Here is a 13299-nt window from a genome sequence, read left to right on the forward strand (position 1 = left end):
TTCAATTTCAATTCTATTGTTTTTCCTGAAGAGAATTCCCTTCCCTGGGCAAGTCTTCAAGTACCTGAGAATCCTTTCAACTGCTTTCATATGAGGAATCTTTGGAGAGTGCATAAATTGACTGACAACATGCACAGCATAAGCAATATCTGGCCGAGTGAGGGATAAGTATATTAGCTTCCCTACCAATTTTTGGTATCTCTCTTTATCATAGTAGTCCTCCCCTACTGATTCCTGCAGGCCATGGTTCTGTTCCATTGGAGTATCTGCTGGCTTACACCCCATCATGCCCGTTTCCTCTAGGAGGTCAAGAACATACTTCCGCTGACATATGTAGATTCCCTCTCTTGACCTGGCAACTTCAATCCCAAGAAAATATCTCAAATGACCCAAGTCTTTTATCTCAAATTCAGAAGCTAGAAACTCCTTCAGTCTTTTTATCTCTTCCAAGTCATTCCCGGTAATTACCATATCATCCACATAAACAATGAGTGCAGTAAGTTTGCTATCCTGTCTCCTTATGAACAAGGTATGGTCTACACCACTCTGAGTGTACCCCACTTTCTTCATGGCCCCACAGAGCCTCTCAAACCATGCACGGGGAGATTGCTTCAACCCATATAATGCTTTCCTCAATTTGCACACCTTTCTACTAAAGTCATAGCCTGGTGGAGGTTCCATAAATACCTCTTCATGAAGGTCACCATTTAAGAAGGCATTCTTCACATCCAGCTGATGAAGTTCCCATGAAAAATTTGCTGCTAGTGACAATAGAACCCGAATTGTGTTGAGCTTTGCTACCGGGGCAAAGGTTTCTTTGTAGTCAATCCCTTCTTTCTGAATAAACCCCTTTGCCACAAGTCTGGCCTTGTACCTTTCAATGGACCCGTCCTCCCTGTGCTTTACAGTAAACACCCACTTGCACCCAACAGTGGTCTTCCCCTCTGGCAGATCCACTAATTCCCAAGTTCTTGCTTTCATTAGGGCTTTCATCTCTTCATTCATAGCTTCTTTCCACCTTGGATCAGACACAGTCTCTGAGTACCTAGAAGAAACACGCACAGAGGAAAGAGCAGACACAAAGGAGTGATAGGCAGGAGATAAATGTGAGTAAGAAACAAAATCAGCAATGGGGTGCCGGGTGGTGCAAGAGCGGATAGGCTTACGGAGAGCAATAGGAAGATCCAAATCAGAAGTATGAGAGTTGAAATTACCTTGGATTGTAGAGACAGATTGATCCGAGTCCAACTGGTTGCTGTCATGAGGTTGAGGACCCCTTTTCCTTCTGTTGTATGTAAGTATCTCTTTTTGTTGCCTACTGGAGCCTTCAAGAACATCTGCAGCATCAGGAGAGGTAACCGGCACAGTGGGAGCCTCACTGGGTTGACCCGGAATGTCACAACAAGGAGTAGGAGGAGAGGATGGAAGACCCGAGGTAGATAGGGGAACAAAAAAGGAGGGAGAATGGGAATCCTCTTCCATCCCACTAGTCTCCCCCTGAAGAGGATTCTGAGAAGATTGAAAATAGGGTTGAGACTCAAAGAACACCACATCTCTGGTGACATACTTTCTCTTGGAGACAGGGTCATAACACTTGTAACCCTTTTGTGTAGGAGAGTACCCCAAGAATATTCCCTTTGTAGCCTTAGGATCTAGCTTAGTCTTCTTTGGATCCTTCACATGTATGAAACATATACAGCCAAAGACCCGAGGAGGAAGGGGAAAGTCTGGAAGAGTGGGGCACAAAACAGAGAAAGGGGTTTTCATACCCAACACCTTAGATGGCATCCGGTTTATCAGATATGATGCAGAAAGTACAGCTTGAGACCAGTATTGCTTGGGGACTTTGTGTTGGAATAGTAAGGCTCGAGCTGTCTCCAATAGATGTGTCATATGGTCAGTAGCACCGGAATCAATAACCCAAGAAGTAGAGTCAATAGAGCCAGTGGCACTGAAGGCAGAGGCTGTACCTGATCTAGCAAGAGATGTAGAAGCAAAAGAATTATTTCTTAGACGGGCTAATGCCCTACTAAGGATCTCAACCTCACTAGCAGAGAAGCCCAATGTACCAGTTCCAGAGGAATCAACAACCTGTCCCATAGGAGAAGAAGACACTGTTGGTGTATTTTGTGAGTTGCCATCATTGTTGCTGGTGACAAAATTCCCACTTGCCGCAGGCCTGTTATCTCTAGAAGAAACATCTCTGGGTATTGAAGACATCTTGACTGCAGCCACTGTGTAGGTGACACTGATTGAGACTAGCCGAAGCAGTTCTGAAGGTTCTGAACCAGTTCTGGAGCAGATCTGATTAGCTGAAATGACCACAGCAGGTTCTGACAGCACTCGACACAGTTTCAGACTTGCCGAGACTGTCACAGTTCTGAAACAGTTCAGTTACAACAGCAAGCAAGGAGTTCTGGGCTGGTAACCGACCTGAAGCTAAGGGTTCTCAACTATTGTGCTATGCAGACTCCACTTGAACTTTGAGTACTGCAACTGTAAAGAGAGTGCCCTTCCTTGCGGCCAATACTAGGACTGCTGACATCAGTCCTCGACTAGGGTTCACAGTGCTGAACAATCTGGAGCTGGCAGCTCCCTAGGTAATCTCACAGCAGTGGTGAGGGGTTTCGGACTGATAACCACCCTGAACTTGGAGCTGTTTGCCACATTGCTATGATGGTAGAAGTGTTCACAGTGCTGGTAGAACACTAGATAGACTTCACTTGGACTGAACCAAAAACTGCAACAGTTCGGGTACAGTAGTGAGTGAACAGTTCGAGGCCGCAACAGTAGCAAGTGAACAGTGGCTCTGTAGAAGAAGCTAAGTCTGTGCGAGTTTTGCTAGAGCACCGAAGCTGTAACTGTAGAAGTAGCTAAGCCCCTTTCGGCTAGTGCTAGGACTGCTGAAATCAGTCCTCAACTAGGTCTGTCCTACACAGACTTCTCTTAGTAGCCAAATAGCTACTATTTGCTGGAAATAACCTAGTAGGACATCTACTTCTGGGTCTTACTTCCCTTGAGTCCCACAACCAAGAGAAACCCTAGGTTCGAACTTGCTTCACTCTTACACCCCTAGGTCTTCTCTACAGCAACCCAGAAAAGGGAGAGAGAAGATGAAAAGACAACAAGAGAAGAGAGTGTGTGCCGGCTGAAACCAGGAAGAAGCTAATGCTCTGATACCATGAAAGCTAAATTACTGTAGCCGAAGTAGCAGAAAAGAGAAGAAGAAGAAGAAGAGATGCAGGAATGTCGAACTCTCACCTCAGTCGACAGTACTATTATTTATATTATGGTGTAGTACAATGATACAGGAAGTTACTAGAATGCCCCTGATTAGTGATGGGACACCCAGACAACTTAAAACATTAAACAGGATTAGGCCCAGTAACAAAGGCCCAGTACAGAACAACTTAAACTTAAGTATAGGCTAATAAGAACTCTTATCAGCCGAATACTCATACATACAAAGACTTCAATCCAACAAGAGATATGTCTCTAAGGATGTTACCTTTTTGGAATCCTCTTCCTTTTTCTAGTCATCCTGTCCTCTTCAAGGGGAGAATGCAAGTGAAGATCGGACTCCCTTTTGCCTTCTTGTTCCTACCTCTATTTCCTCCCTCTCTTCCTACCTCTATTCCTTCTCCTCCTCCTCTTGTGTATCAACCTCGGTTCTGGAAGGAGTTTTTCATTAGGCGTAGTAAGAGGGTGGCTCCTGAAGCAGAATTCCCATCACAATCTGATTCCCCAGACTCAGGTAATCTTGAACCTCCTAACAATCCTATTACTGATTTTGACCTTGATCTTCCTATTGCCATTCGAAAAGGGAAGAAGACATGTAGCAAGTATCCTATCACTAACTGTGTCTTATGATGCTCTCTCACCTTCCTATTGTGCCTATATTTCTACTATCTCTTCTGTTTCCATCCCTTGCAGTGTTATAGAGGCAATGTAGTGCCCCCATTGGAAGGAAGCTATGAACCAAGAAATCGAGGCCCTAATAAAGAACCAGACTTGGGAGGTTGCTCCTTGCCCTAAAGATAAGATTCCTGTTGAATGTAGGGTTTATACTGTTAAGCACAAGGTAGATGGCTCAATTGAAAGATACAAAGCTCGGCTTGTAGCCAAAGGATACACTCAAACTTATGGCATTGGTTATCTGGAAACCTTTGTTCCAGTTGTTAAAATGAACTCTATTCGTGTGATCATGTCTCTTGCCGCCCATTACTCATGGCCTTTATATTAAATGGATGTAAAGAACGCCTTCCTTAATGGGGACTTACAAGAGGAAGTGTATATGGACTTACCACCTGGGGTAAGTTTCTCTAACATTGATGGAAAAGTGTGCCACTTGAAGAAGTCTTTGTATGGGCTAAAACAGTCTCCAAGAGCATGGTTTGACATGTTCAGGAATGCCATCTTAAATATTGGTTTTTCTCAATCTTAGGCTGACTATACCTTATTTATTAGAAGAGTTGATGGTAGAGTAACAATTTTAATAGTATATGTTGATGACATTGTTGTGACAGGTGATGATATCACATGTATCTCTCAGTTAAAGTCATTCCTTGCTTTTGAATTTGAGATTAAGGACCTTGGTGATCTCCGATACTTTCTTGGCATTGAAATTGCAAGATCCAAGAAAGGGATTGTTCTGTCACAAAGGAAATATGTACTTGGTTTGCTTCAAGAGGTTGGAAAATTAGGGTGTAAGCCTGTAGAAACTCCAATTGATCCCAACCACAAGTTGAAATCTACTAAAGGAGAAGTTCTTCCAGATAAGGGGGTATATCAGAGATTGGTGGGATGCCTTCTGTATCTTTGTTTGACTAGACCTGACATTTCCTATGCTGTTGGAGTGGTTAGACAATATATGCATGAACCCAGGATATCTCATATGTAGGCAGTTAATAGAATTTTAGCATACCTGAAAGGATGCCCTGGTAAAGGGATGTTGTATTCCAACCATGGCCATCTAAAGATTGAGGCTTACATAGATGCTGATTTGGCAGGGTCCATCGATGATAGAAGATCTACATCCAGTTATTGTGCCTCAGTTGGAGGCAATGTGGTTTCCTGGAGAAGTAAGAAACAATCTGTGGTTGCTCATTCTTGTGCTGAGGCAGAGTACAGGGCAATGGCTCATGGAGTGTCTGAACTACTATAGTTGAAGACCTTATTGACTGGGATGGGCATCCAAGCAGATGCTCCAATGAGACTATATTGTGACAATCAAGTAGCCATAAATATTGCTCACAGTCCTATCCAACATGATCGTACAAAGCATATTGAGGTTGGATAGACACTTTATTAGAGAAAGAATTGCTAGTGGGGAGATTTGCCTTCCTTTTGTAAGGTCAGAAGACCAACTAGCTGATTGCCTCACTAAAGGTGTTCACTATTCAAAGTTTGCTAAGAACCTTGCCAAGCTGGGCATGATTGACATATATGCTCAACTTGAGGGGGAGTGTTGAGTATAGTTAGACAGGGGTGCTTTTGGTATTTTTCTCCTTTCTTACACTACCCTGATAGGGGCCTTCTTATAATTATTATTTTTACAATTATAAAGTGAACTTTTGAGGGTGTGAACAGTGAACAACATACACCTCTTGACACATTGGTTTCTTCTTCCTCTTCTTCTTCTATTCTCTTCTTTCTTTTTCTCTCTTGAAACCCTAGCTTCTTCAACTTCACCCAACCTTATAACCTGAACCAGCCACTAATTCAAGTTAAAGAACATAGTGCAGCGGTAGATGAAACAATCACTTTTTGCCTTCTTGGGTTAGAAACAAAACTAAAACAGTGTTGGGAAGTGGCTATCTTCATTTCCTACAACTAAATTAAGTAACATCAAAAGTCCTTCGTTGTGGAAACTGGTACTCACTAACAACACATGGATTATCACGAGACCTGGGAAATTGCTTACTATAGCTGAATCAAGAAAAGTTAGAGGTCACAACCCAAAGGAATAACAATCAATTCTAACTTGCATTCTATAAATACATCTTGGTTAAAGAGGAATGTATTTTGAGGAACTTCAAAAAATATATGTCAACACTCAATTTTTGCTCGGTCCGCCACTTGACCCCCCTGATTCACTCCGAACATCCGATCAGACCCTTACAATTTCTTCATAACACCAACAAACCCAAAGAATTCGAATTTCAGCCCAAAATCCTCTAGATCCACTGTTACATTTGCCTGATACCAATCCGATGGCCCCGATCAACCCTCATCCATCTACACTTTGACCCTCAGATCATACACTACCATCAGACCTCAAATATCCTAAAATACCTCCCCATAAATTTCAGCTCAAGATTCCTCCGTTTACCCTTTCATCAAACCAAGGTTCCCATGAAATTTCAACCCAAGATTCCTTTGTTTATCCTTCCATCAAACCAAGATTCCATTTCAGACCCCTTCATTGATCCGAATTTCCACGATCTTGACCCCCCTGAACCAATTAGACATTACCACTAGATCCCGGATACTCTAAAATACCCAACCATGAAATTTCAGCCGAAAATGCCCTCGTTTACCCCTCCACACAATGGTTCTATTTTGAAGCTCTTTTTGAGCTTCGATTTTTTCCTCTGTTTACCCTACCATCAAACCAAGATTCCATGTTGGACCCACTTATTCATCCGAATTTCCACGATCTTGATGAACCAATCAGACAATACCCGCTTGTGAAATTTCAGCCGAAAATACCCTCGTTTACCCCTCCATCACACAACGGTTCCGTTTCGAAGCTCACAATATATTTCCTTCATTTGGGTTTTGGATTAGTTTCTTTATCTGTTAAGTAAGCTGGTTATTGCTATAAGGTCCTAAGCAATCTTTTGAAAGCTGAAAATACATATTGTAACACCATCAGTAACTTGTATATTATTGTGCTTTCATCTTTCTTTCATTAAAGAAAGGCCTCTTATTTCTATAGTTATCTCTCTCTCTCTCTATATATATATAGATATAGAGCGAGAGAGAGAGAGAGAGATAGATATATAATCTCACACCTATATTCTTGCATGAGCCTAGCATAATATCTTTCTAAATTTTAGTTTTTTTAAGAGTGCCTTGCATTAGTTTAGAGTTTTAATTACTTGTGATATTTTGTTTGTATTTGTCAACAGACCCAGAGTAGAATATAGAATTATGGGGATGAAGAATGGATGCTTCGACCCTACCCCAAGGGTTCTTTATATAGAAAATGAAATTAAAGAATTTATATAGAGGCCCTTGTAGAGCTGAAGAGAAAATAATAATAAAGTAAGAGAAACAATACAATAAGAATTACAGTAAAATGGTACATCAGGGGGTTTCTTCACACTCCCCCTCAAATTGATCCGGAGGCATGAGCATTAGTTTACTTACTAGAAATAAGTGTTTGGACCTTGTCATGGCCTTTGTGAAGATGTCAACAACTTGCATATTAGAGGCAACATGAGGGAGAGGTAGAGTTTGCAAGAAACATGTTGCGGATAAAGTGGCAGTCCACCTCAATATGCTTTGTCCTTTCATGAAAGACGGGATTAGAGGCAACCTTAATAGCACTAGTGTTGTCCGCATACAGAGGAATGGGCGTAGGAGAGGAATGACCCAACTCCTGAAATAAAGATTGAAGCCAAACAACTTCACTACAAACATATGACATTGCTCTGTACTCTGTTTCCATAGAGGATTTGGAAACAATCTGTTGTTTCTTGCATTTCCATGATATTAGAGAGTCACCCATGAAGACACACGTCACACACCACCTGGTAGTGGAGTGGCATGTGTCGGGGCATCCAGCCAATTTGCATCAGCAGAGGCCTTCAGTTGGAGAGAAGAAGATGAGGAGAAGAAAAGACCTTGTGATAAAGAGCCCCGAATATAGCGGATGATTCAATGCACCACAGTGAAATGAGATTGATGAGGGGCATAGACAAACTGACTAACAACTTGAACTACATATGAGATTTCAGGATGAGTCATGGTCAGATAGATGAGGGACCCTACAAGTTGCCGATAGAGGGAAGCATCAGGAAGCAGGGAGCCTTTTGATTTGGATAATTTGACATTTAGCTCCAAGGGAGTATCATCTCGTTTATCATTAGTGAGGTTGGCCAACTTAACAAAATAACCCTGGGAGCTCCATTGAACTTCAAGTCCCAAGAAATAATTACGAGGGCTGAGATCTTTCATGTGAAAGGAATTGTGGAGAAGAGACTTGAGGTCCTGAATTTTTTCTATATCATCTCCAGTCAACAATATGTCATCCACATATAGTAAGAGAATGGTAAGGCCCTGGGGTCTTTTCTGGTCAAAGAGAGAGTAGTCCGATGCACTTTGGCTATATCCGGCTTGCACGACATCTTTGAATTTTTCAAACCAAACTCGAGGGGCTTGCTTGAGCTCGTAAAGGGACTTCTTCAGCCGACAGACGGGAGGGACCACTACAGTACCCGGGAGGAGGTTTCATATATATTGTTTCCTTTAGATGCCCATGTAAAAAGGCATTTTTCACATCCAGTTGAAAGATAGTCCAAGAGTGTGCAACAGAGAGGGCTAAAAGAACACAGATTGTAGTAATATTGGCCATTGGAGCAAATGCATCTTCATAGTCAATGCCATACTCCTGCGTATATCCCTGTGCCACAAGCCTGGCTTTGTAACAGTATGGAGACCCATCAGATTTCAGCTTGATGAAATAGACCCATTTGCTCCCAATGATAGAGCTATCTGAAGTTGTTGGGACAAGGTCTCAGGTGTCATTCTCATGCAAAGCTTGAATCTCTGCATCCATGGCTTCTTACCACTGAGGGTTGCTACTAGCCTGCTAGTAAGAATGGGGAATATCTGTAGAGGTCAAGGCAATAGAGGAGCTATGGTTTGAAGGAAAACTGTAGCAGTCAGGTGGAAGAGGGGTTATCTGTGATGGGCGAGGGATCCAGACTAGGAGGAAGAGGGTCGTAGGCATAGGAGCTGGACCACGAACCTGCTTGCGAGAGAAGACGAGAAGATCCTTCTCAGCAGTGGACGATGGAGTATCCTGTGGTTCAAAATCATGCAAAACTGAAACAGAGGGTGCAAATAACTTGGCAATTCCTGAAAAAAGGAGATATGCTCAAGAAAAATCACATTTTGAGAAATACGGATACAACGTGCTGACTATAAAAGCGTAGGGTTTTTTTTTTTGATTTGTAGAATTTTTTTTTTGCGCCTTGCTTCAAAAAGGTGCGCGCCTCGCCTTGCACCTTGGGCACAAATTGATCCTTGTGCCTTTTTTGTGCCTTGCAGATATATATGACAGGCAACCTTTCCTTGTTTTCCTTATCTCCAAAACCAAACTTCTTTGCATATGCTTCCATACCTAAGTTCTTATATTGACCCATGCTGTTCTGTTTTTTATGCCTCGTCAACTTGCCTGTCATCATCATCATCCATGCCATATCCCAACTATATGGGGTCGGCTACATGAATCCTGTTTCGCCAATCCATTCTATTTAAAACCATATCCACTATGTGGAGACCGCTACAGGAACTTGCCTGTCTTCACTCTAATGCATGGGTCCTGTTTTTAACTCTTAGCTTCATGTTTTTAAGGGCCTAAAGTTGCTTATCTGTACCTTCCGTTTTTTGGTGTATTTGAAAGAAAGAAATAAAAGGATTTTTAAAGGGGGGAGGGTGCAAGTGAGTGTTTGCTTTTAGATGCTAGTTAGTTTGGTTAGAGGTTTTATGAAATCTGATCTAATGAGCTTAACTTTCTCTATCAAAACAAAGCCTATCATGCTATTACTGAGATGTATAGTTTTTGACAAGCTGGTTAGTCTTTATTTTTTATAGGGGTAAATTTTTGAATTTAATGAGCTTATTTCTACCTATATTTGTCCTATACCCATGTATGTGGGAACAAGGTTTAAAATGTCAGTTTCAATGGAATGCCAACCACTTAAAAAAATGATGTCAGAAGTATTGGAAACTTTGTAGATTTTTTGAAAAAAATTTGTAACATTTATATATTGGTCTATGAAAATATTTCAATATTTTTCAAATTATGAAAAAGCATATTCTTTTGAATAATTACATAATAATATGGTGATAGATATGATTTTTCTCTTATGATGCTTTTTAAATGATTACACGATTTCAAGATGGCCTCTTCTTTCGGTTAGAAATAAATTTAAAGGTTAAAAATTATTTTATGGTATCTGCTATTGATTATATCTTGTTTGATTTAAAAGTTATGATGTACATATAGTCCTTATGCTATTATCATGGTTTAAAATGTCCCTAATTTCCCTAATATTTCCACGACATATTTCCATTTCCATAGTTAGCGACATGGAATTTTACTGGAATCGACATTTCCCCATTGAACACTATCAGAACTATGTGGAAATAGTTTCCACAACATATTTCCATTTCCACTTCCATGGGTAGTGACATGAAATTTTATTGGAATGGACATATTCCCCAATGAACACTACTAGTACTTTGTGGAGCTCAAGAGTATTATAACATAAGTTGGTGACAGTATTCCAGATATGTGAAGTAACAATGTTATTTTATGCCTAACTTACATGATAACCACCTTGAGCTAGCTCAATATTCATTTCAAACATGAAGTTAAATATTAATTTTTTGTTTGTGTAATAGATTATATGGTTGATCTATTACACAATCATTTACATTTTCTCTGAGTTTAAATTTTTCTTTAACACATTCTATTATGAAACTCTGAATCTTAAGGTTTACAGGGCAACTTTAGAATGTATTCTTTTGTCCATAACTTTAGTTTCTTAGCTTTGTTTAATGATTTAGAACAAGATAGTGATTTAAAAAGGTGTGCCTATGCATCTTTTATCATTTCATAAAATATCATTCTATGTTTTGCATATTTTACACTATTTCCACCATGTTTATGATTTTTACAATATTTCCATTCGATGTTGCCGACATATTTTACACTATTCCACCATATTTTAAACCTTGGCTATTATATTGTTCATTCCTTTTATTAAATTATGTATAACTAAAATATTCCATTATGGAAAATAAGAAGGAAAGATAATCCATAGATAAATTTGAAATATATAATTAACAAAGTAAAACTTGTTGAGAGTATTATAACTAACTGTTTTTAAAATTTTAAGTCCTTCGTACTCCCCGATAACATATAAACAATATGATTGGGTTGTTGAATTTTTCTTATTTTATCAAATTAAGTGGAAAATGGAAATACTCACCTAAGTGGAACTGTGGAAGTGTTATTTCATGATTTCTTAACGTACCCATCCACATAATGCTCTCTCACAGTCTTCAAAACTTTTGTTTAATCTCATTGAAAATCATCAATCACACAGCATACTACATGTACTCTATTTCACCATTCTCCTCTAATTAATTCCACAAGGAACATCCTCTTTGACTTTTCCCATAATATGGATGGTTGAGACAAGGCATGCCGATAGTCATTTTGCGACATTTATTTGTCGTTGAATTTATATGCACCTTTGTTGCAATATAGAGTAAAAATGTTTGTCGCTGACTTGCTGGCCATTTCTCAGATTGTGTTGGGCAGAAATATCTTAGGCTAGAACTAACTGTTATTTTATTTTATTTTTTTGACCATAATACTGGAAAAACTTGTAACCGATCAATCGGTATCATAAAAGTGGTAACCAATCAGGTGGAATCTATCAAAGTTCACCGGGAGGGGAGTTGATTGGTCAACCGTTCTGGTATCATGTCTTTCCGGCAGCGTAGTTTTTTTTATTTTATTCCTTTTCCAATAATGTTTGCAAGATATCTGTTTGAGAATATGTCCATCGCAAACCTTGCCTAATAACGTGTAATGCATGATTTACAGGGAATGGCTAAGACCTGGTGAAGAAACACTAGTTCAGAGGTTTGATCCATCATCGCCACTTGATACCATTGGTTTCTTCATTGCCAAGTTTAATGTTGGCCAAAAGGACACCTGATTTCGGCAGTGCAAAATGTATGACAACGGAGACTCATGATATCCGGCTGCCCTATCATTTGCTGTGTAAAGACTGAAAGTAAAATTTGTTAAGTGTCAATTTTCCCTCTCAGAAAGGTGTACCATATACAGCCGGTGCTCTTTGCAACCTAGCTATGAGGTGGTTGGCGGGAAGCATGAATATGAAAGCCCTAGTGGTGGTTTTGAGGTGTCGGATCACTAGGAATACTTATAATCAGATTGTCCAAGTTGAGAAACCAGTTCACGGGGCCCACAGTTTTCTATAAACCGATAATTAGGGCCCAGGATCAAGAGTCATTATTACTGTAAGAAAATATTTATTTATTGAGCTAAGAGCAAATAAACTGAACAGATTTGATTGAAATGCAGTTGAAACACTGCCCACCATTATACCAAAGCACCTGTTGTTTTTTTATTTCCGTGCCCAATTAAACATAAGAGTTACCTGATGTAGTCTTCTGTCATCTGAAATTTCCAAAACCTGATAGCATATATTCTTGAAAAAATAGGATTAATTGAATGCAATAGCTGTTCAGCTGGTTGTGGAACCAGTGAGAAGCAATGGGAATGCCCAACCATAAAATACATGGGGTTGAGTTCTATCGATTTTATAACTTGCCTGGGGCACTATCACTCCCCATAGCCCACTTCACAGCCATTGCGATCAGCTAATCCAATCTCATTTTTCAAAAAAAAAAAAAAAAGATTAGCTGAACACAATAGTTTAGTGGGCTGAGGAACATGTGGGTTTCATGTATTTTATGATTGGTGCGGGGCGTTATCATTGGCTCCACTTTCACAGCTCATTTCACAACCATCGTATTCAGACCAATGTTTTAAAAACCGACCCAAACTACTTTTGCCTTCAGCAGTTCAACCATTTGGGATTAACACTTTGACTCATGATGTCAAATAAAAAAAATACTCTAAAGTCTATTTAGAGCGTGTTCTTATTTCTTATTTTTTCATTTATTTTAGACCGAAATCCATTTAAATGTGTGTTATTGTTATTATGATTCATTTTAGGCTTCACAGAGAAATAAAAAAATTGAAACAAGTTTTTTCAATCAAAGTGAATCAATATTTTCATTTTATTTTTGATTAAAACAGTAAAAATCACTATTTTCATTTGATTCAATCGATGGGGAAATTTGAATCAATATTTACATTTTGTTTTTGATTCAAATAGTTTGAATCAAACTTCGATCGAAAGACAAAAACAAAAATATTCATTCAATGGATGGGGATTGGGGAAATCAAACATCCTTATTTTCATTTGGAATCAATCGATGGGGAAATCTGAAAAACACCTG

The 13299-nt window shown here is 39.6% G+C and overlaps 1 protein-coding gene across 7 annotated transcripts in view; it reads left to right on the top strand.

Moving 5' to 3' along the window:
* LOC104597730 (NOL1/NOP2/sun family protein) overlaps positions 1-12401 on the top strand; it is a 97087-nt gene extending 84686 nt beyond the window's left edge. For 4 of the 7 annotated variants that reach the window (XM_088900706.1, XM_088900707.1, XM_088900704.1 and 1 more), the window contains 2 exons: positions 11658-11723; positions 11852-12401. In XM_088900706.1, the coding sequence (XP_088756832.1) occupies positions 11658-11723; positions 11852-11966 (181 nt within the window). In that variant the 3' untranslated portion in view covers positions 11967-12401. The remainder of the gene's footprint in view (positions 1-11657; positions 11724-11851) is intronic. The other 3 variants (XM_088900708.1, XM_010259461.3, XM_010259462.3) reach the window with 1 other exon arrangement.
* The last annotated feature ends 898 nt before the right edge of the window (positions 12402-13299 follow it).

Source organism: Nelumbo nucifera, chromosome 3 (assembly GCF_055504915.1).
Source record: "Nelumbo nucifera cultivar China Antique chromosome 3, China Antique-T2T, whole genome shotgun sequence".
In the NCBI taxonomy this organism is placed as follows: Eukaryota; Viridiplantae; Streptophyta; class Magnoliopsida; order Proteales; family Nelumbonaceae; genus Nelumbo; species Nelumbo nucifera.